Source organism: Schistocerca piceifrons, chromosome 2 (genome assembly GCF_021461385.2).
Source record: "Schistocerca piceifrons isolate TAMUIC-IGC-003096 chromosome 2, iqSchPice1.1, whole genome shotgun sequence".
In the NCBI taxonomy this organism is placed as follows: Eukaryota; Metazoa; Arthropoda; class Insecta; order Orthoptera; family Acrididae; genus Schistocerca; species Schistocerca piceifrons.
This window is the reverse complement of record NC_060139.1, coordinates 102,154,075-102,178,993: the sequence shown is the minus strand read 5'-3', so window position 1 is coordinate 102,178,993 and position 24,919 is coordinate 102,154,075. Positions and strand designations below refer to the sequence as shown.

Here is a 24,919-nt window from a genome sequence, read left to right as displayed (position 1 = left end):
GCATCCCGTAACTACCCTCCCGACCTGGTACAGAAGCAAATAACCAGAGCCACATCCTCATCTCCTCAAACCCGGAACCTTCCACAGAAGAACCCCAAAAGTGCCCCACTTGTGACAGGATACTTTCCGGGACTGGATCAGATTCTGAATGTGGCTCTCCAGCAGGGATACGACTTCCTCAAATCCTGCCCTGAAATGAGATCCATCCTTCATGAAATCCTCCCCACTCCACCAAGAGTGTCTTTCCGCCGTCCACCTAACCTTCGCAACCTCTTAGTTCATCCCTATGAAATCCCCAAACCACCTTCCCTACCCTCTGGCTCCTACCCCTGTAACCGCCCCCGGTGTAAAACCTGTCCCATGCACCCTCCCACCACCACCTATTCCAGTCCTGTAACCCGGAAGGTGTACACGATCAAAGGCAGAGCCACGTGTGAAAGCACCCACGTGATTTACCAACTGACCTGCCTACACTGTGAAGCGTTCTATGTGGGAATGACCAGCAACAAACTGTCCATTCGCATGAATGGACACAGGCAGACAGTGTTTGTTGGTAATGAGGATCACCCTGTGGCTAAACATGCCTTGGTGCTCGGCCAGCACATCTTGGCACAGTGTTACACCGTCCGGGTTATCTGGATACTTCCCACTAACACCAACCTGTCAGAACTCCGGAGATGGGAACTTGCCCTTCAGCATATCCTTTCTTCTCGCTATCCGCCAGGCCTCAATCTCCGCTAATTTCTAATTTCAATTTGCCGCCGCTCATACCTCACCTGTCTTTCAACTTCATCTTTGCCTCTGTACATCCGCCCCGACTGACATCTCTGCCCAAAAAATGCCCAAACTCTTTGCCTTTACAAATGTCTGCTTGTGTCTGTGTATGTGTGGATGGATATGTGTGTGTGTGCGAGTGTATACCTGTCCTTTTTTCCCCCTAAGGTAAGTCTTTCCGCTCCCGGGATTGGAATGACTCCTTACCCTCTCCCTTAAAACCCATATCCTTTTGTCTTTCCTTCTCCTTCCCTCTTTCCTGACGAGGCAACCATTGGTTGCGAAAGCTAGAATTTTGTGTGTATGTTTGTGTGTCTATCGACCTGCCAGCGCTTTTGTTTGGTAAGTTTCATCATCTTTCTTTTTAGATATATTAACAATGTTTTCTTGACCAACTATCAGCCAACATTCTGATGACAACCCATCACCTCACCTCAACCCTGCCACTGTAGAGGTGGCCTGCTCAGATCTCTACAGTATAGTGCTTATCTAAGAGTGATACAGTTTTAGAGCGCTTTCTGCCTCTGTGTGATGCCGTTTACAAAACCACAGAAAACATTCCTGCTATACACAATACTATGCTCACACATATAGTGTGATTGCTGAAGCATGAGTAGAGTTTAGAATATTTTGGAACTAATTAACGATTTATTGACACATAGTCAGCACGGTTTCAGAAAATATCGTCGTCGTGAAACACAGCTAGCTCTTTATACTCATGAAGTAATAAATGCTATCGACAGGGGATGTCAAATTGATTCCATATTTTTAGATTTCCAGAAGGCTTTCGACACTGTTCCTCACAAGCGTCTTCTAACCAAACTGCGTGTCTACAGAGTATCGCCTCAGTTGTACGACTGGATTCATGCCTCAGTTGTGTGACTGGATTCATGGTTTCCTGTCAGAAAGGTCACAGTTCATAGTAATAGAAGGAAAGTCATCGAGTAAAACAGAAGTAATATCCGGCATTCCCCAAGGAAGTTTTATAGGCCCTCTATTGTTCCTGATCTATATTAACGACATAAGAGACAATCTGAGTACCCGTCTTAGATGATGCTGTCATTTACTGTCTTGTAAAGTCATCAGATGATCAAAACAACTTGCAAAATGATTTAGATAAGATATCTGTATGGTGTGAAAAGTGGCAACTGACCCTGAATAAGGAAAAGTGTGAAGTTATTCACATGAGTACTAAAATAATTCAGCTAAATTTTGATTACGCAATAAGTCATACAAATCTGAAGGCTGTAAATTCAACTAAATACTTAGGGATTACAATTACAAATAACCTAAATTGGAACAATCACATAGATAATGTTGTAGGTAGAGCAAACCAAAGACTGCGATTCATTGGCAGAACACTTAGAAGGTGCAAAGTTCTACCAGAGATACTGCTTACACCACGCTTGTCCGCCCTATTCAGGAGTATTGCTGTGTGGTGTGGGATCCACATCAGGTGAGACTGATGGATGACATCAAAAAAGTACAAAGAAGGGCAGCTTGTTTTGTGTTATCGCAAAATAGGGGAGATAGTGCCACAGATGTGATATGTGAATTGGAGTGGCAATCATTAAACCAAAGGCATTTTTCGTTGCAATGGGATCTTCTCGTGAAATTTCAATCGCCAGTTTTCTCCTCCAATTGTGAAAACATTCTGTTGGCACCCACCTACATAGCGAGAAACGATGATCATCATGATAAAATAAATCAGGGCTCGCACAGAAAAATTTAAGTGCTCGTTTTTCCTGCATACCATTCGAGAGTGGAGCGGTAGAGAGACAGCTTGAAGGTGGTTCATTGAACCCTCTTCCAGGCACTTCATTGTGAATAGCAGAGTAAACACGTAGATATAGATGTACATCTAGGGCCGCCAGGTTCATCAGATACAAATTCTGCTTGAAATTGCTACACATTATGTATACGTATGGTGTACATGTACAGTTACAATACATATTATTATTCATCACATGAAACGTAAATGTAATATTAGTATGGTTTCCAATAGCCCATGTAGAAAAAACTTGCCTTTAGCCCCATAACATAAAATCTCCAGTTATCTCATTTTTATTATTTTGACAAAAACTTAAAATCCTTGGGCATACTTGGGCAACTTAAGAACACACCTTCGAAAAATAAAACCCCCACATATATCCATTTCAGCACTGGTAAGTGTTCAGCAAGCAGAGAGTATCCGGTCGTACATTTGTAACCTTGCTGTTGTGGTTTGGTTGATATCATTGCCACTAGATATCATCTTTCCTGTGTGCAGCTTTGGACACTCAGCAACAAAGAGCATTCTTTCTGACTCTATTCTGTATTGTTCTCTAGGCAATGCTTTCAAAGAAGGATGGCTACAGTGATCCTGAGTTTGAAACAGAATTTAGCAGCTCAGAAAGAGAGAGGGGGAGGGTGTGATGTTACTTCATTAGAGACTGAAAGTGAGGACAGCTCATCAGTTGAGTGACAATTGCTTATCAATGCTTTGTGATAAATACATCCACTGTGATCCAGCCAGCTGCTCCAAGATTTATCTTCACAGGAAATCATTGTGAAATATATGGTTAGATTTCATAGCTTCAAAGAAACTAAAAAATGACTTCAGATTTCAGGATTTTTGGTCAAGATGTGCGAGTATACTTGCGATTTTAATATTGGGGCTCTTCGAAATTTTGTAACTCATTATTTTGAGCTTTAAAGCTATCTTTAGTTGTCTGTATGTAATGTCATTCATTATAGGATATTTCTCATTAATACAAAAATTATTATTTTTTGGAACATAATTTTTTTTAAAATCAATATGTTAAGGGGTTAATCCAGTTTGCCTTCATTCTAGCCTGCTGTACAAAAATGTGTTGTTCTATCATATATGGTGCTGTATTTACCCCAGTATCGCTACAGAAGAATGCTGAAGATAAGGTGGGTAGATCACGTAACTAATGAGGAGGTATTGAATAGGATTGGGGAGAAGTGAAGTTTGTGGCACAACTTGACTAGAAGAAGGGATCGGTTGGTAGGACATGTTTTGAGGCATCAAGGGATCACAAATTTAGCATTGGAGGGCAGCATGGAGGGTAAAAATCGTAGAGGGAGACCAAGAGATGAATATACTAAGCAGATTCAGAAGGATGTAGGTTGCAGTAGGTACTGGGAGATGAAGAAGCTTGCACAGGATAGAGTAGCATGGAGAGCTGCATGAAACCAGTCTCAGGACTGAAGACCACAACAACAGCATCTAGAAATATGCTGCTGCAAAAATAAAACAGGAGAGAACAAAGCAATTTTTATAGGAATGTATTTTTAGGAACTTTACAATTTTCGTCAAGAGATATGCAACATAATATATAATTAAACTAAATTTTGTTTTTTAGGACTAAATGAAATTACAATACAAATGATGAAAATGAAACGTTATCTATCTGAATCACACTGATACAGACTACCCATGTGCTTACAGCTTAGCCAATGAAGCAATGATGCACAACATCAAAATAAATAAATTAATGCCTCAAATGTCAATGAATTCATTGAATAACTTTATGATCAGTCTTAGAACGAAAAATCTTATGTCCAGTCACAGGAAAATATTTTTACATGCAACTGCATTTCGCGTGTCAGAAGTACCCCCATCTGTGCCAAAACTTGCTCCAAACAGCAGAATACCTCGAGAGCGACCTCCACGTGGAGGACAGATTTCCTTTCTGCCCCTCTTCTGCTCAGTGGAATAACTGATGGGCACATCACACTTCTCCGTGTCTGCAGGAACTGCATTGTCAGTTCTAACAATCAACTGTTTCTGAAAACTTTCTACAATATTATTTACATTGCTGTGTTTCCTCTGATACAAAAGTTTCTCATCATCACTTTCAGCAGGTGAGATAATGTCATTTACTTGTCTGTTCCCCTCTGTTACACCTGGTGGTACATCCTCAGTGTTTTCAACATTGCTAACACTCTCCCTGTCACTTTGCTGGACATAAGGTACAAAGCTACCTTGCATGTGGGAGACCTTTTCCTCAAAGCTCTCGACAAGTTGTAAACTGTCATTCTTAGCCTCATTATCGGATTCTTTGTCCTTAGTGCTTTTCTTCCACCCTTGGCAGTTTTTGTTGTCTGAACTGGGAGTTACAACCTCTTTTCTCTGGAATGACTGGGAAAACTGGCCAGCATAATTAGCGGCATGGGCTCCTATAGCATGCCTAGAGTTTAGCATTCCTTTGTTGCTGGTACCACGTTTCCACCACGGAGAACCAGGGCCACTGTGGAAACTAACACCAGGGACATATAAAATCCCACCCCGCCCTTGGCCACTCCAAACACTGGTGTCATCAGCAGGTTTCTTTGAACTGTCAGGTTTTCTTATATTTGTCGTGTCCAGAAGCCTGCCACGGCCTCGACCACCCCAGCCTCCTTCAGAACCGCTAACACTGAGAAAGGCTCGTTGGGATCCATCTGGTTCTGAGGAGTCATCCGTAGTCGAATTGGAGCGCTGGGACTGTCGACGCATGTCCGCCCATGACAGATGGCCACCACGCCTGTTAGCACTACGTAAGGCCGATGGGATCTGATTGGTGCCTTTGTTTCCACGAATGTTGATCCTTTTACTGCCACGAAACCCCTCTACAAGCTCTTGGAGTCCACTTATATCAGTCTGTTTACCTGACCGACTGGTTAGGAAACCAGTGCCCTGTGGAGATCTGGGAGCAGAGTCACCATACAATCCGCTGCCAACACTGCTTCCACTGATTTGTTCAGATCTGTAGATGGCATCTTTTGCACGACCGCGGCCTCGGCCTCGACCACGACCACGACCAAATTCAGGAACACCGCCCCGGCCTCGCCCAGAGTTACAGCCAGAACCATGGCCAGGACCAGGTCCAGGTCTACGGTGATTACCAAGGTTGCCTTCATCTCTCTCTTTAGTCATCACTCCAGTGGAAGGCTGTGAAATCAAAAGAAATAAAGTGCAAAAACTTGTTCACACATAATTAATACATTACAAATAGCAACGTGGACTGTAGACGTCATATGAAATAAACTATCACGTTCTAAAGCAGAACAGAAGCTAATAGGAGATACTCATAATGACATGAATTGACTAATTGTGAATTCAAGCTCTTATATTTTTTCTGATCTCTGAGGGGGTTTAGAAAATCTGAAATCTGCGAATATTTTAAGCGAAAATATGGAAATCTTTATTCCACTCATGAGAAATTATAAACAAAATATAAGGAGTCAAATGAAAACCAGACATGGAAAGTAGTGAAAAAAACTGTATTATTTCGAAAGTAATAGCCATAACGTAATATATCTATCTCACTGTGGGACAAAATGTCCAATGCCTTCATGAAAAAATTTTCACAGTTTCCCACTGAACCATGATTGTAACCAGGAGTGGTTTTCTTTGTCCAAATCATATTGACGGCCATGAATGTATTTCTCCTGGGACCCAAAAATATGGAAAGCAACCCCTCACACATCCTCCATGCAGTCCCAATCTCCCCCATGTGGTTTCCATATTTTTGAAGCCCTGAAGAAAGACATTCATGGTTGTCAGTTTACTTCAAATGAAGAGATGTATGCCTGGGAATAATCAGGGTTCCGAAGGCAACAGTTAAGATTTTTGGCATCGAGAAATGATAAATATGGTGATGTGGTGAGCAATTCTATCTGCGAAGATATCAAATCCTCCGTCCCTACCCCCTACCTCAGTATACACGAAGTAGGTGAAGTGCATAATGAAATTCCTTTTGGTAAAAGTTATATTCTGCTGTATAAGAGAAATACTAGGAAACAGGAAAGTGATTTTTGTGAGTGTAAAGATTCAGAAATTATTTAACTGAAAGATTAATTTTCGTAATTATTGCAACATTGTTAATCTACATACTGAATATCATTGAACTACACGAAAAAAAACTCAAAATTTGTTACAAACTATGGCGTGCAGACACTATTCAACATGTAAATGTCACTGCAGATATTCGGATTTGGGTTCTGACATGTTCGACATGCCTGCCATCATTGTCGACGAAGTGGCGCAAATGAATAGACAAATTCAGCATTACTTGCTGAAGTATCGGAACATCGATGCTGTCGATGGCATCCTGAATGGCTGTTTTCAGCTCAGCAATGGTTGTCTTTGATATAGCCCACAAAAAGGAGTCGCATATGTTCATATCCAGAGAATACGGCGCCCAATCGAGGCCCATGCCAGTGGCCTATGGGTACCCCAGAGCCTGAATGCGATCCCGTAAGTGGTCCTCTAGGACATCAAACACTCTCCTGTTTCGATGTGGTCGAGCTCCATCTTGCATGAACCACATCTTGTCGAAATCAGGGTCACTCTGGATACTGGTGATGAGTTTATCTTCCAGAACCTTGGCGTACCGTTCGGTAGTCGCCGTGCCATAAAGGAATATCGCACCGATTATTTCGTGACTGGACACTGCACACCACACAGTCATCCGTAAAGGGGAAAGAGACCCCGATCGCGAAATGCGGATCCTCAGTCCCCCCCAAATGAGCCAATTTTGCTTATTGACGAACCCATCCAAATGAAAGTGGGCTTCGTCGCAAAACCAAACAGCACAGATAAATTGGTTGTTCTATTCAGTCACCGCACTGGTACCTTTCCGAAACTATCTCAAAAAGAAAACGCACTAGACTTTTTTTCCTCCATTTTATTATTTCATTTCAGTATCCGCTCCACGGATTATTATTATTATTTTTCCTCAGTGTGAATACCGTTATCAGTGACATTTCCTTGATCTTGGGTACTGGCCCTTTGACCATCGGTATCCAGGCAACCGTACTGTTTATTATTATTATTATTATTATTATTATTATTATTATTATTATTATTATTTGCTTTGGTTATGCTGAGCAAAACTTCGCTTCACAGACGATTTCGTATCGCGAACAGTTAACACTGTGATATTGTCGCAGAAGAAAGCGAGTAGCACCGTGGTGTAGTGGTTATGATACTAAACTGGGGTCGTGAGTTCAAAACTCACCTGGACTGTACAATTTTAATATCTATATTCGGTTCGAGTACATTCTAGAAGTATCCACAATGTCAAGAATCATTGTACTGGAATGTTCTGTAGCTGTATATATACTGTATGTGTTCTGGCCGGAGGCAGTGTTGGATAAACCTTCGTTAAGTGAAGTTAGTGTTCGTCATTCATCTCATTACACCTTCTTCTACATGAGATTATTCTGGTGGAGGCGCCGGGTACTGGAACGTGTGATAGCGCACATTATCGACGACACAGTGGCTCCCATCAGGCCACGACAGAGCCGCCGTTTACGTGGCGAGAAACCTGAGTTCGAGCCATATTCAACAGATCGCAATCTATCGGAGACAGAAGAAGAAGAGGACGTCACGCTGACAGCAACTGTTTGCCACCACATAAGACATCCTTCCGGGTTCTCTGGTCACGATGGCCAAGATCCAAACAAGTGGCTGAAGGTATATGAGCGTATAGTCAAATCTAACAAATGGGATGACACTGTGTGTTTGGCTAACGCATTTTTCTACTTGGAGGGCAGTGCCACGCAATGGTATGGGAACAACGAGGAGTAGTTCACAAGCTGGGAAGTATTCCAGGCGGAACTGCGCAAATATTTCGGCGACACACAAGAAGTGCAAGGCTGAAGATAAAGTGAAGGGCACAGCGCCCAGGAGAAACTGCAGCAGCCTACATTCAAGACGTCTCGATGCTGTGTACAATAGTGGAGCCTACAATGAAGGAGGAAGGTAAAGTTGAACATCTCATGAAGGGTGTTGCTGAGGACATGTATCAAGTCCTACTCCTGAAGGAGATTTCGACAGCAAACGACTTCATAAAATGGTGCCGGTATATCGAGACAATGCATCAAGAAAGAATTACATGCAAGAAGTTTGAACGGCTTCCAAACGTCGTATCGATGTCTGTGATGGAGGAAGCAACTGATTTCACAAGCGTTCTTCGTTAGATAGTGAGAGAGGAAGTTCAGAAGGCACTTGGATTGCACGGCGAGCAAATAACCGAGACGCTTCAAGAGGTCATAAGGGAGGAAGTAGAACAGACAATGAACCCAATCTCTCGTCCTTCATTTCCTTTTAAAACGGTGAAAAAGTCGAGACCCAGGCGGAGTTATGTTCCCACAAAGCCACATGAGGGACCTGTTTGGGCACCAAGGATGACTCACGTCTGGAGGACCCAAGATAACCAACCAGTATGTTTCCACTGCGGAAGACCGGGGCGTGTGGTGCGCTATTGTCGAGAAAGGCGGCGGATATTTGATGACGCCCGCGCCGGAAGACAGCAGACCGATCTTAGCCGACGCCAACTCCGGGACGACGAAGATGAACAAGAAGGTGTGGGTGCAGGACGACGTAGGTCACCATCGCCGCAAGCTAGCAGTTGGAGAGGGCGCTCCCCAACACGCCAATCAAGGTCTCCATCGCCGTTTAGATGCTCCAGCCGATCACCTAGGCGCCGCAACCTGGAAAACTAAAGGCTGCGACCTTCCTTGGAGGTGAGGCCGCAGAAGAGAAGAATCCTCCGCCGTCAATCACTACAAAATGATAGGAAACTACGCCGATATCCTCATGGATGGCCGACCAGCCCAAGTTCTTGTGGACTCTGGAGCATCATATTCATTCATTTCGGAGATGTTTCGTCGCCAGTTGCAGAAAACCGTATTCGTCGACAGCAAAAGTCTCTGCTGAAGGTGGCTAATGGGAAACATGTAAAACCTACAGGAAGATGTACCATTCATGTGGGTATAAGTGGCCGTACACAGCCCTTAGAATTCACTTTCTTACAAGAGTGTAGTCATGACGTCATTCTCGGATCGGACTTTTAAAAAAGCTTCTCAGGCAATTATAGATTGTGGCCGCTCGAAGATTATGCTAGACGAGATGAGATACTGTGGACCGGAAGATGCGCATCCGAGTGTGTGGAGACTGTGTGTGCTGGATGAAGTGATCATTCTTGCAGTCAGCGCTAGAAAGGTAACTGTCAAGTGTCATAACTTGGTCATCCTAGCCTCTGTCGTCACGTTTAAGAACGAGTTCGGTTAATTGCGGATAGTTAACTGTCGCCGAGAAACGCAGATCCTTCCAAGACGCATGTGCATAGCAAACGCTGAGCCGTTAACTGAAGAACAGCTGAGCATCATAGAAACTTCCCATGCCGAGCCTGTGGGCGAAATTAGCCCTACCACTACGAAACAAGATCTTCTAGCTCGACTGTCACCAGATCTCACTAATGAACAACAGAAGAAGCTACTTGCCATTCTTAAAGAGTTCTCTGAACGCTTCAATCAACAGGTGAAGAGCAAATTTGACAAATCGACGGTGAAGCACCGGATTAGCACTGGAGACCATCACCCAATAAGCCAGAGAGCATACCGTCTGTCAGCAACGGAACGTCGAATAATTTGCGATGAGGTAGAGAAAATTATGAAGAATATCATTCAGCCTTTGCAGAGCCCATGGTCGTCACCAGTGATCCTCGTCATGAAGAAGGATGGCAGTTGGCGCTTTTGTGTTGATTACAGGAAGCTTAATAAGATAACTAAAAAGGACGTTTACCCTCTTCCACGAATTGACGATATACTAGATTGTCTGAAGGGAACTAAGTTTTTCCCAACCATGGACATTTATTCGGGATACTGGCAAATCGAAGTAGATGAGGCTGATCGTGAGAAAACTGCATTCATCACCCATGAGGGCCTGTATGAGTTTAAAGTAATGCCGTTTGGTTTCTGTAATGCGCTAGCAACTTTTGAACGGATGATGGATAATCTTCTAAGGCACCTGAAGTGAACAATGTGTCTTTGTTATTTAGATGACATTATAGTGTTCTCAGAGATATTTGATGAATATATAAAAACACTGAGGGCCGTTCTGAAGTGTCTCCAACAAGCTGGACTGAAACTTAATCCAAGAAAGTGTCTCTTTGGAGCAAGAGAAATCAAAATACTTGGACACCTTGACACCTTGTGTCAAACGAAGGTGCGCGGCCAGACCCAGAAAAGGTGAGATCTATAACGGAACTTCCTATTACTAAAAGTGTTAGAGATGTGAGAAGCTACCTCGGATTATGTTCTTATTACTGTCTTTTAATCAAAGAGTTTTGCATCAAAGCCAGGCCACTCCAAGAATTGTTAAAAGCTGATGCTAAATTTATCTGGTGTGGTGCTTATCAAGATTCTTTCGACGTGCTGCGAAAAGCTCTGATGACTGACCCTGTACTTGGTCTGAATGATGAGAGAGCACCTACAGAACTAAATCAGATGCTAGCGGGTATGGGATCGGTGCTGTTCTGGTGCAAATTTCGGATGGAAAAGAGAAGGTTATAGCCTAGGCTTCTAGGACACTTACAAAAGCCGAGAGAAACTACTGAACTACAGAAAGAGAATGTCTTGATGTGATCTGGGCCACGTGCAAGTTTCGACAGTATCTCTATGGAAGGCCATTCACAGTTGTTACAGATCATAATTCACTTTGTTGGTTGACAGGTCTTAAGGATCCAACAGGACGACTCGCCAGGTGGGCACTACGTCTTCGAGAGCATGACATTACCATAGTGTACAAAAGTGGAAGAAAACACCAAGATGCCGACTGTCTCTCAAGAAACCCTGTGCAAGACCATCAAGACTTTGATGATGATAGTGACTGTCTCGCTGCACTCCAGGGTCTCTCTGCTGAACAGAAGAAGGACGCCAAGATATCTCAAATTATGCTTGCCTTAAATCGGTCAGAGGATGTGAAAGGACAATTTAAGGTAGTTAATGGATTACTTTACAAGAAAAACTATGATCTGTTTGGAAAGAGGTGGCTACCAGTGATTCCTAAACACACGCGCTTAGATGTTCTACAGAAATTCCATGACGCCCCTGAGGCCGAATATTTAGGATTTATTAAGACATACGATAGAATCCACAAGAGATTTTCCTGGCCAGGTTTATTTAGGAGTGTCCGTCACTATGTGTCGCACTGTCGAGAATGCCAGTGCAGTTCCTCAGAAACCACCTGGCCGACTCATACCAATCCATCAGCCGAAACGCCTTTCCAGCGTGTTGGGATTGAACTCTTCGGACTATTTCCAACGTCTGCTAGTGGCAATAGATGGATTATTGTTTGGTCTGATTATCTGACTTAATTACGGATCGAATCTTGTGACAGACATAAGCCGTCAGTGCAACATTACTCATCACATGACTGCCTACCACCTGCAAACCAACGGGATTATTGAATGCCTTAATAAGACCTTGCCCGACACGCTATCAATGTTCGTCAATGGTGAGCAGACCAACTGGCATGAGGTACTACCTTTCATGACGTTTGCTTACAACACCGCCAAACAAGACACCACAGGATTTACGCCATTTTTCCTGGTGCATGGGCGTGAGGCGACGACGACGATGGACACCGTGTTTCCATTACATCCTGATGACGTGGACGACGACTACATCGGCCAGGTGTTAACCAGAGCTGAAGAAGCTTGGCAGTTAGATCGACTCCGCACGCTGCAGACTCAAGAAAACGATGGCTGAAGGTATGACGCGAGCCACTGCCCTGTTGTCTACCAGCCTGATGACCTCGTCTGGATCTTCACTCCTGTTCGCAAGGTTGATCTCTCTCAGAAGGTCCTCAGGCGCTACTTAGGGCCTTATAAGGTTGTAAGACAGTTGTCTGATGTTGCTTATGAAGTTGAAAATTTCGACCCCGACTCAAGACGACGAAAGATCAGAGATACGGTCCACGGCCTTCGAATGAAGCCCTATAAGGATCCTGCAACCAAGGGTAAATTCGAAGCTCCAGCGACAGGCAACAAGAGGAAAGGTGACGAAGAGCCAGCCTAGCGGCAAAAGAAGTTCTAGGAAGATCACAACGAGGGAGAGCATCAGTCATCGGGAGTCGGAGTATGCAGGACCGATGACTCGTTCCCGGACTAGGGGGACGTAACACCGAGACGCTGTTCTCTTAAGGAGGGAACAATGTCGCAGAACAAGCTGAGTAGCACAGTGTAGTGGTTATGATACTAAACTGTTGTATGGAGGGTCGTGAGTTCAAAACTCAGCTGGACTGTACAGTTTTAATTTCTATATTCGGTTCGAGTACATTCTGGAATTATCCACAATGTCAAGAATCATTGCACTGGAATGTTCTGCAGCTGTATAGTGTATGTGTTCTGGCCGGAGGCAGTTCGCTCCGCGCTCTTGTGTGTGCAAGAGCTGAATGAACCTTCGTTAAGTGAAGTTAGTGTTCGTCATTCATGTAATTACACCTTCTTCTACATGACAATGTTATGAAATTTGTACCACCTCGAGGCACTCGTCTAAAAACTCATGCAGTCACATATCACCAAATGTGTGCAAGTTCAAAACAATTTCATGTTGTCAGTATTGGGCAAATTGTGAAATTGTGTTATAGGAATATCTATCTCTATCTCTGTCTCTCTCTCTCTCTCTCTGTGTGTGTGTGTGTGTGTGTGTGTGTGTGTGTGTGTGTGTGTGTGTGTGTGTGGTTTTTTTTTTGTGGTTTTAGGGCGCACAACTTCAATGGTCATTAGCGCCCTGACTACTCTAAGATTGCACCGCGAGGCATAAGTTGACAACAACAACTAAAAGGGAAAACACGATAAAAGACAGACTGACAGGCATAGGATTAAAAAACAGCATCATCAAATGTCCTTAGCGAGGTTTGTCAAATTGATAAAACGAAGAACACGAGCAGCTGCTCGTGTGTCATCCGCTAAAATGGCATCGAAAGTACTTGGCAGGTTAAGATCTAGGCGCAGTGTGTTAAAATCTGGACAGGACATTAAAATGTGTCTAACCGTCAGCAAGTGCCCACATGGGCAGAACGGCGCCGGCGCAGCCGTCAGCAGATGGCGATGGCTGAACCGGCAGTGTCCAATTCTTAACCGGGCCAAAACTACCTCCTCCCGCCGAGAAGGGCGTGAGGAGGACGTCCAAGCCACGGGAAGAGGTTTTAAGGCCCGAAGCTTGTCGTCTGTAAGTGCAGCCCAATCGGCATGCCACAGCGATAAAATGCGCCGACAAATGACCCTGCTAAAATCGGACGAAGGGACACCACAAGAAGCTGTCCGAGGCTGGAGGACCGCAGCCTTGGCCGCGGCATCTGCAGCTTCGTTCCCAGGGATACCGACATGGCCAGGAACCCACATAAAGCTAACCGGAGAACCGAAGTCCACCAGCTGCTGAAGAGAGCGTTGGATCCGGTGTACGAAAGGGTGAACCGGGTACGGATCACTGAGGCTCTGGATGGCGCTCAGGGAATCGGAGCAGATGACATAAGCAGAATGTCGGTGGCGGCAGATGTAAAGAACAGCCTGGTAGAGGGCAAAGAGCTCAGCTGTGAAGACCGAACAATGGCCATGGAGCCGGTATTGGAAACTTTGTGCCCCGACAATAAAGGAACACCCGACCCTGGCATTGGTCTTAGACCCATCTGTATAAATGTAAGTCATGTCGATGAACTTCGAACGAAGTTCCAAAAAACGGGAGTGGTAGACCGAACCGGGGGTAACCTCTTTTGGGAGCGAGCTGAGATCAAGGTGAACACGGACCTGAGCCTGGAGCCAAGGTGGCGTGTGGCTCTCGCCCACTCGAAAGGTTGTAGGGAGTGAAAAATTAAGGTGTTGAAGGAGGCGACGAAAGCGAACTCCAGGGGGTAGTAGGGCAGAGACATACAACCCGTATTGACGGTCAAGAGAGTCGTCAAAAAAGGAACGATAAGACGGACGGTCGGGCATTGACAGTAGCCGACAGGCATACCGACAAAGCAGTATATCGCGCCGGTAGGTGAGTGGCAATTCGCCAGCGTCAGCATGAAGACTCTCTACGGGACTAGTATAAAATGCTCCGATCGCAAGTCGTAAACCCCGATGTTGTATGGAGTTGAGGCGGCGTAAGATGGATGGCCGTGCAGAGGAGTATACGAAGCTCCCAAATCCAGCTTGGAGCGGACGATCGACCGATATAGACGAAGTAGGACGGTTCGATCCGCTCCCCACGACATACCACTGAGAACACGGAGGACATTTAAAGAACGGGTACAACGGGCGGCCAAATATGACACATGTGGAGACCAGCTAAGTTTCCTGTCAAATGTAAGGCCTAAAAATTTTGTTGTCTCCACGATTGGGAGAGCAACGGGACCGAGTCGTAAGGACGGTGGGAGAAACTCTTTGTAGCGCCAGAAGTTAATACAGACCGTCTTCTCGGCAGAAAAACGGAAGCCATTGGCGACACTCCAGGAGTAAAGGCGGTCAAGAGAAAGCTGAAGACAGCGCTCCAGGACACGTGGACACTGCGCGCTGCAATAGATGGTAAAATCGTCCACGAAAAGGGAGCCTGATACATCAGCTGGGAGGCAATCCATTATTGGATTGATCGCGATGGCGAAGAGAGCGACGCTCAAAACTGAGCCCTGTGGCACCCCATTCTCCTGGCGAAAGGTGTCGGACAGGACAGAACCCACACGTACCCTGAACTGTCGATCCATTAAAAAGGAACGAATAAATAGAGGGATGCGTCCGCGAAGGCCCCATGTATGCATGGTGCGGAGAATGCCCGCCCTCCAACAGGTGTCGTAAGCCTTCTCCAAATCAAAGAACACAGCCGCGGTCGGGCGCTTCCGCAAGAAGTTATTCATAATGAAGGTCGACAAGGTAACCAGATGGTCAACAGCAGAGCGGCGCCTACGAAATCCACATTGTACATTGGTAAGTAGGCGTCGAGACTCGAGCAGCCAAACCAATCGAGAGTTAACCATTCGCTCCATCACTTTACAGACACAGCTGGTAAGCGAGATGGGTCGATAACTGGAAGGCAAGTGCTTGTCCTTCCCCGGCTTAGGAATCGGGACAACAATAGACTCGCGCCAGCATGCGGGAACATGTCCCTCAATCCAGATGCGATTGTATGTACGAAGAAGAAAACCTTTACCCGCAGGAGAAAGGTTCTTCAGCATCTGAATATGACCGTGATCGGCCAAGTGCGTTTTCGAGTTCCCGCATGGTGAATGGGGCATTATAACTTTCACAATTCGAGGAGCGGAAGTTAGGTGGCCTAGCCTCCTCTGCCTGTTTGCGGGGGAGGAAGGCAGGGTGGTAATGAGCGGAGCTCGAAACCTCTGCGAAAAAGCGGCCGAAGGCATTGGAGACAGCCTCAGGGGCCACAAGGACGTCATTCGCGACCTTCAAGCCAGAAACTGGTGAGTGGACCTTAGTGCCAGATAGCCGGCGCAGGCTACCCCAGACAACAGAAGAAGGAGTAAAACTGTTGAAGGTGCTTGTGAAAGCAGCCCAGCTGGCTTTCTTGCTTTCTTTGATAATACGACGACACTGAGCACGTAATCGTTTATAATTGATACAATTCGCCACTGTAGGGTGGCGTTTAAATGTGCGTAAAGCACGTCGACGAGCACGTAAAGCGTCTCTACATGCTGCGGTCCACCAGGGGACCGGTACGCGACGTGGAAAAGAAGAAGGGTGAGGGATGGAATATTCAGCAGCAGCGAGAATGACTTCCGTGAGGTGTGCGACCTGACGATCGCAGCTTGTAAAGGTTTGATCCTGAAAGGTCGCCCTGGAAGAGAAGAGCCCCCAGTCTGCCTTGGAGATGGTCCAATTAGAGAAGCACGGAGAGGGGGTATGCTGCAGGAGATGGATAACACACGGGAAGTGGTCGCTCGAATATGTATCAGAAAGTGCATACCACTCAAACCGGCGTGCAAGTTGGGGAGAACATATAGAGAGGTCTAAATGGGAATAGGTGTGAGATGTGTCCGAAAGAAAAGTAGGGGCGCCAGTATTGAGGCAGACAAGATCGAGCTGGTTGAAAAGGTCTGCTAACAAGGAGCCCCTCGGGCAGGATGCTGGAGAGCCCCAAAGGGGATGGTGGGCATTGAAGTCTCCAGTTAACAAAAACGGTGCAGGTAGCTGAGCAATAAGTTGCATCACGTCTGCCCTGGTAACGGCAGATGACGATGGAGTGTAAACGGTACAAAAGGAAAACGTAAAAGTGGGGAGAGTAACGCGGATGGCAACTGCCTGCAGGCCGGTGTGCAACGTGATGGGATTGTAGTAAATATCATCCCGGACCAGCAACATAACCCCTCCATGAGCTGGGATACCTACCACAGGGGGTAGGTCAAAACGCACACAGGTGTAGTGTGCCAAGGCAATTTGATCGCATGGGCGTAGCTTCGTTTCCTGGAGGGCTACGACGAGCGGACGGTGCAAGCGGAGCAGCAACTTCAAGTCCTCTCGGTTGGAGCGAATGCTGCGAATATTCCAGTGAATAAGTGCCATCGTAAGAAAAGGAAGATGAAAGAAGGGGTCACCTCGAAGGCCGCTGAGGGCCTGGCTTCGAGCGAGCACTGCCGCCGCTATCAATAGGCGGACAGTCATCGTCCATTGGGTCTATAGGTTCATCGGCCATCTCGGGAGGATGGCCGGGAGGGGAAGCTTCCTCCGCCGGTGAACGGCCAGATGTACGGCTACCAGCGGTGCGGCCAGGCGAAACGGATGACGGCCTGGGGCGGCAACCGCTGGGTGGCGCAGGAGAAGAAATGCGCCGTGGCGGAGAAGGAGAACTGTGCTTCCTATGAGCCTTTTTGGAAGGACGTTTGGTGGAAGTACCGGTCGAAGGCTGGGAGGTCCAGGTACGTAGGAAGTCTGCACGGGATGTTTCCTTCTTGAAGGCCCGTGCATCTGACTTCGGGGTCTTCGTCTTAGCAGAAGCTGATGAAGGGGCTGGTGTCTGTGGGGTGATGGGAGGAAGAGGAGACGTCGACCGCGCGATCTTAGCACTGGCCGAACGGACGACCGTGGTGCTGAAGGTCAGATCGCATGTCTGGGTTGCTACCTCCCTGGTAGTCCGAGGAGAGGCGAGGACAGTACTGTATTTCCCCGCTGGGAGCAGCGTGGGCTTCCTACTAGCCAATAGCTTGCGAGCAGCCGAGGTGGACACTTTCTCTTTGACCCGAATTTCTTGGATACAGCGTTCTTCCTTATAGACAGGACAGTCGCGGGAGGATGCGGCATGGTCACCCTGACAGTTCACACAACGAGGAGACGGAGGTGGACAGTCACCCTCATGGGCATCCCTGCCACAAGTGACACATTTAGCCGCATTGGAACAAGACTGTCGAGTGTGATTGAAACGCTGACACTGGTAGCAGCGCGTAGGTGTCGGGACATAGGGGCGAACAGAAATAACCTCGTAGCCCGCCTTGATGCGCGATGGCAGCTTAACACTATCGAAGGTCAAGAAAAGTGTCCGGGTCGGTACAAGGTCATTGTTGACCTTTTTCATGACCCTATGGACAGCCGTCACGCCCTGCTCAGCGAGGAAAGATTGAATCTCCTCGTCAGTCAATCCGTCGAGGGAGCTAGTATAGACTACACCACGAGACGAATTCAAAGTTCGGTGGGCCTCCACCCGGACAGGGAACGTGTACAGGAGTGTGGCCCGAAGCAGTTTTTGTGCCTGAAAGGCACTCTCAGTTTCTAGTAATAAGGTACCGTTACGCAACCTGGTACAAGATTTGACAGATCCGGCTATGGCATCTACGCCCTTCTGGATAACGAAAGGGTTGACAGAGGAAAAATCCTTTCCGTCCTCAGATCGAGAAACGACGAGGAACTGTGGGGCAGGCGGTAGTACTTTTGTCACTGGTGGCTGGTATGGCTGGTCACGTTTCCGTTTTTGGGCAGAAGTCGAAAGCGATGGAGTAGAATCCATTGCGGAGGAATCCCCCATGATTGCCAGCGTCTCCGATGGCGCGCTCCTTCCTTGTGGGGACCCTCTCAGAGGGCACTCCCGCCTTAGGTGAATGTTTACACCTCAGGTCACACCCCCCGAGAAACAGACGGAGGGACCAATCGGCATGGTCAGAAGGTATCAGCTCAGGCAATCACCCCTCCTCGGGCCTGGCCTTTACCAGGGGGTACGCGCGTGCCTTACATGTCTACCCAGGGCGGGGAATTACGCGTTACCCCGTCACCGGCTACGCGTGCGAACGCGTGGGTCGGCCTTCAGGCACGCACAGGGAGGAAGGAAGAAGAGGAAAAAGAAGAGAGAGAGGGAGAAAGAGGACAGACTGTCTCAAACGGCGAGGCGGAGACCAGAGAAGGCAAGGAGAAGAAGGCAAGGAAAAGAAGGCAATGAGAAGGCAAGGACAAGAAGGCAATGAGAAGGCAAGGAGAAGAAGGCAATGAGAAGGCAAGGAGAAGAAGGCAATGAGAAGGCAAGGAGAAGAAGGCAATGAGAAGGCAAGGAGAAGTCAAGGGAAAGAGTAAGGAAGACAGTGAGGTGGAGAAGAGCAAAGAAAGGAACCAACAAAAGGAAGGAAGAAACGAGAAGTGAAAATCCAAAAAGACCACAATTATAGGTCGTGGAACCGTCCGTCTCCGGACGCAGGCGCTAACTACCCCCGTGAGGGGGATGGACTCCTTTTAGTCGCCTCGTACGACAGGCAGGAATACCTCGGGCCTATTCTAACCCCCGGACCCGCAGGGTGTGTGTGTGTGTGTGTGTGTGTGTGTGTGTGTGTGTGTGGGCGCGCGCGCTGCTCCATTTCCACACGGATATGTATTGTACAGTTACTGATCTCGGGACTCCATTAACCCAAAAGAGACATACTGTCTGACATTGTGTCGTCTTCTTCATCACCTACAGCCCACGGCCACCTCAACAATCTTTCTCCACGTCTCTCTCTTCTCCGTTTTCCCTTCCATCCTCGTATCTCTATCTTAGTAAGGTCAGCCAAAAGACTGTCCAGTGATCTTGCTCTTGATTGGGCCTTCCTTCTGGTGGAATACAACCTGCCTTTATTACTCGTTTGGGCATCTTATCATCTGTCATTCTCTCCACATATCCTAACCAGCATGTTCTTCGTTATTTATTAAATTTCACTTTATCTTTCCTTTGTATAAGCTGTTGTAGACTACTGGCCATTAAAATTGTTACACCAAAAAGAAATGCAGATGTTAAACGGGTATTCATTGGACAAATATACTATACTAGATCTGACATGTGATTACATTTTCACGCAATTTGGGTGCATAGATCCTGAGAAATCAGTACCCACAACAACCACCTCTGGCCGTAATAACGGCCTTGATACGCCTGGGCATTGAGTCAAACAGAGCTTGGATGGCGTGTACAGGTACAGCTGCCCACGCAGCTTCAACACGATACCACACTTCATAAAGAGTAGTGACTGGCGTATTGTGACGAGCCAGTTGCTCGCCCACCACTGACCAGACAATTGGCGAGAGATCCCGAGAATGTGCTGGCCAGGGCAGCAGTCGAACATTTTCTGTATCCAGAAAGGCCCGTGCAGGACCTGCAACATGCGGACGTGCGTTATCCTGCTGAAATGTAGGGTTTCGCAGAGATCGAATGAAAGGTAGAGCCACGGGTCTTAACACATCTGAAATGTAGCGTCCACTGTTCAAAGTGCCGTCAGTGCGAACAAGAGGTGACAGAGACGTGTAACCAATGGCACCCCATACCATCACGCCGGGTGATACGTCAGTATGGCGATGACGAATACACGTTTCCAATGTGCGTTCACCGCGAAGACGCCAAACACTGATGCGACCATCATGATGCTGTAAACAGAAACTGGATTCATCCGAAAAAATTACGTTTTGCCATTCGTGCACCCAGGTTCGTCGTTGAGTACAATATCGCAGGCGCTCCTGTCTGTGATGCAGCGTCAAGGGTAACCGCAGCCATGGTCTCCGAACTGATAGTCCATGCTGCTGCAAACGTCGTCGAACAGTTCGTGCAGATGGTTGTTGTCTTGCAATCGTCCCCATCTGTTGACTCAGGGATCGAGACGTGGCTGCACGATCCTTTACAGCCATGCGGATAAGATGCCTGTCATCTCGACTGCTAGTGACACGAGGCCGTTGGGATCCGGCACGGCGTTCTGTATTACCCTCCTGAACCTACCGATTCCATATTCTGCTAACAGTCATTGGATCTCGACCAACGCGAGCAGCAATGCCGCGATACGATAAACTGCAATCGCGATAGGCTACAATCCGACCTATATCAAAGTCGGAAACGTGATGGTACGCATTTCTCCTTCTTACACGGAGCATAACAACGTTTTACCAGGCAACGTCGGTCAACTGCTGTTTGTGTATGAGAAATCGGTTGGAAACTTTCCTCATGTCAGCACGTTGTAGGTGTCGCCACCGACGCGAACCTTGTGTGAATGCTCTGAAAAGTTAATCATTTGCATATCACAGCATCTTCTTCCTGTCGGTTAAATTTCACGTCTGTAGCACGTCATCTTCGTGGTGTTGCAATTTTAATGGCCTATAGTGTATTTCATGGTTGCTGCTTCTCTCCGGGCCAATAAATTTTTCGTAGGATTTTACTTTCAAATGTCCTTAGTTTTCATGTCTGCTCCTATCACCGTGTACATTTCTGAGCCATATGTAACAGCTGATCGCACAGGGGAATATTACACTTTTAACTTGATTGTTCTTGTAGTTGGAGAATTCTTTAATACCTGTACGTATGCATAATAGAGTGTTTCCTTTTTTTATCCTTCTCTCTAATACATGTCTGATACTATTATTATCGCCGCTGTTTAAGAGCACACCTAAATAATGGAAGCACCTGACGGCTTTAAAACAATTATTAGAGACCTCCGGTGGTGTTCTTCCCGTTGAACTGGACATTACCATGTATTTAGTCTTTTTTTCGTTTTCCGTAAGTCCAATTTTTGCTCCTTCTGCTTCCATTATTTCATATATTTCTTTAAGATTGTTTACGTCTCTTGATACAATTGCAGTATCATCCGCATATGCACATACCTGACTGGATTTTTATCGTTGCTGTTGCTCTCTTGCTTTTTTTTTTTTTTTTTTTTTTTTTTTGTAACAGACTAAGCAGTGCTACACTAAAAAGGACTGCAGATGTACTATCGCCCAACCTCACTCTGCCTGTCAAGTTAAAGCTCTTGATCACTTTGTTGTTCACTTTTGTTTTCGTGTCCTTCATTGTTAAAGCGCAGTGTGTTACTTGGCTTGTGAACAGTTAATCGTCATAACTGCAGAATTTGGTGGGCAGTGCATCCACATGAAGTTATTCAGCATCAACGTGACTCTCCCAAAGTTAATGTCTGGTGCAGTTTGATGGAAGATCTTGTGACTGGACTTTTCATTTTTGTAGAAAAACAAAAAAAACGGGGACGTTTATTGTGACATGTTGACAGAGTACGTCTTTCCCCAAATGGACGATATTGAGGCGGAAAAGGGGGCTTGTGTTTTTCCAACAAGACGGCGTCCCACATCTTTCCAGTAACCACTTGCGTTCGGCTCTTGAAACTCGCTTTCCAGGAAGGTTGATAGGCAAGGCTGGCCCAATACCTTGGCCACGACGGAGTCCAGACTTAACCCCACTGAACCTTTTTCTTTTGGGGACAAATAAAAAAAGTGTACAGTGAAATGATCAGACACATCAATCATTTACGGGAAAGAACCGTCGCGGCGTTTGGGACAGTTTCACCTGGAATGTTTGTGAATACGTGGCGAGAAGTAGAATATTTGTCTTGACGTGTGCAGGGCAACAAATGGATTCCACGTTGACGTCTACTAACATTAAACAAAACTTGAAGGAATTCTCTTTCGTGATATGTACTCACTGATGTAATTTTTCATTAATTTCCCCATTAAATTTTTTGCATCGTAATCAGAATAACACAGGCACTGCAATATCTTATCGTACCGTATCCTACATTGTTGGTCTTTCTGCGTGTTCCCGTAAGTCTTCTCTTGGCTCTATATTCTCCTCCGGTTCCTGTGGGTCTCATTGATACCTGGTCTGACAAGACGAGTTGGTACTGAGCATATCTTCAAAATATTCTGCCCATTACTGCAATATTTTTTGTTCGTCGCTTACAATCTTATAATTTCTATTTTTGAAGTTTTTCTTTCAGTCATTACTTTTTCTTTTCCTTACATATGCTAAGAGTATTAGAAGAATTTTTATACACCTCCACGCTACTTATTGTCTCCCTCCGTAGAATTCTTGCTGCATTTTTATTGTGGTATCGATAGCTAGGATGCCACGGCGTAGCTGCCAGTTAACTTGGCACTACGACAGACCACGAAGACAGCGCCCTCTAGCAGGCGCTGTTCAGCTCTACGAGCACCACTGTAGATTGACCCCATTTGAAGACGAGCACACGGCCGGGACACTTCGCTTCAGCTTCGCACCTCTGTACAAAGTTATGTATGCCTCTGTATACAGGGTGTTACAAAAAGGTACGGCCAAACTTTCAGGAAACATTCCTCACACACAAATAACGAAAAGATGTTATGTGGACATGTGTCCGGAAACGGTTAATTTCCATGTTAGAGCTCATTTTAGTTTCGTCAGTATGTACTGTACTCCGTCGACTCACCGCCAGTTGGCCCAATTGAAGGAAGGTAATGTTGACTTCGGTGCTCGTGTTGAGATGCGACTCATTGCTCTACAGTACTAGCATCAGGCACATCAGTACGTAGCATCAACAGGTTAGTGTTCATCACGAACGTGGTTTTGCAGTCAGTGCAATGTTTACAAATGCGGAGTTGGCAGATGCCCATTTGATGTATGGCTTAGCACGGGGCAATAGCCGTGGCGCGGTACGTTTGTATCGAGACAGATTTCCAGAACGAAGGTGTCCCGACAGAAAGACGTTCGAAGCAATTGATCGGCGTCTCAGGGAGCACGGAACATTCCAGCCTATGACTCGCGACTGGGGAACACCTAGAACGACGAGGACACCTGCAATTCTTCGTGCAGTTGACGATAACCCTAATGTCAGCGTCAGAGAAGTTCTGCTGTACAAGGTAACGTTGACCACGTCACTGTATGGAGAGTGCTGCGGGAGAACCAGTTGTTCCCGTACCATGTACAGCGCGTGCAGGCACTATCAGCAGCTGATTGGCCTCCACGGGTACACTTCTGCGAATGGTTAATCCAACAATGTGTCAATCCTCATTTCAGTGCAAATGTTCTCTTTACGGATGAGGCTTCATTCCAACGTGATCAGATTGTAAATTTTCACAATCAACATGTGTGGGCTGACGAGAATCCGCACGCAATTGTGCAATCACGTCATCAACACAGATGTTCTGTGAACGTTTGGGCAGGCATTGTTGGTGATGTCTTGATTGGGCCCCATGTTCTTCCACCTACGCTCAATGGAGCACGTTATCATGATTTCATACGGGATACTCTACCTGTGCTGCTAGGACATGTGCCTTTACAAGTACGACACACAACATGTGGTTCATGCACGATGGAGCTCCTGCACATTTCAGTCGAAGTGTTCGTACGCTTCTCAACAACAGATTCGGTGACCGATGGATTGGTAGAGGCGGACCAATTCCATGGCCTCCACGCTCTCCTGACCTCAACCCTCTTGACTTTCATTTATGGGGGCATTTGAGAGCTCTTGTCTACGCAACCCCGGTACCAAATATAGAGACTCTTCGTGCTCGTGTTGTGGACGGCTGTGATACAATACGCCATTCTCCAGGGCTGCATCAGCGCATCAGGGATTCCATGCGACGGAGGGTGGATGCATGTATCCTCGCTAACGGAGGACATTTTGAACATTTCCTGTAACAAAGTGTTTGAAGTCGCGCTGTTACGTCTGTTGCTGTGTTTCCATTCCATGATTAATGTGATTTGAAGAGAAGTAATAAAATGAGCTCTAACATGGAAAGTAAGCGTTTCCGGACACATGTCCACATAGCATATTTTCTTTCTTTGTGTGTGAGGAATGTTTCCTGAAAGTTCGGCCGTACCTTTTTGTAACACCCTTTATATTCAGGCTCCAATAAACCACTTTTACTTACGTGCAGTACCGACGTCTTTTACCTTTTCCTGCTCCTACCCACGCGCCGCCTTCCAGGCGGGATACAAAATTGATGTTCTAGTGCTAATATACAACCATCTTCAAACCAATGGCTCCTTTCTTTTCTTTGTATCCCAGTTGTTTCTTCTGCTGCGGTTTTCAGCGCTTTCTGGGTTCTGTTTCATCTATATTCATTTCCCACTGTTTCCTCGCTGGCTTTCAGGACGTCTTTCGTTTTTATTTATG

The 24,919-nt window shown here is 46.3% G+C and overlaps 1 protein-coding gene across 1 annotated transcript in view; it reads right to left on the bottom strand.

Moving 5' to 3' along the window:
• Window positions 1–4,078: 4,078 nt before the first annotated feature.
• The window catches only part of LOC124776832, a 93,358-nt gene continuing 72,517 nt past the window's right edge, over window positions 4,079–24,919 (bottom strand). The window contains exon 2 of the mRNA XM_047251998.1: window positions 4,079–5,713. Within this exon, the coding sequence (XP_047107954.1) occupies window positions 4,346–5,713 (1,368 nt within the window). The 3' untranslated portion in view covers window positions 4,079–4,345. The remainder of the gene's footprint in view (window positions 5,714–24,919) is intronic.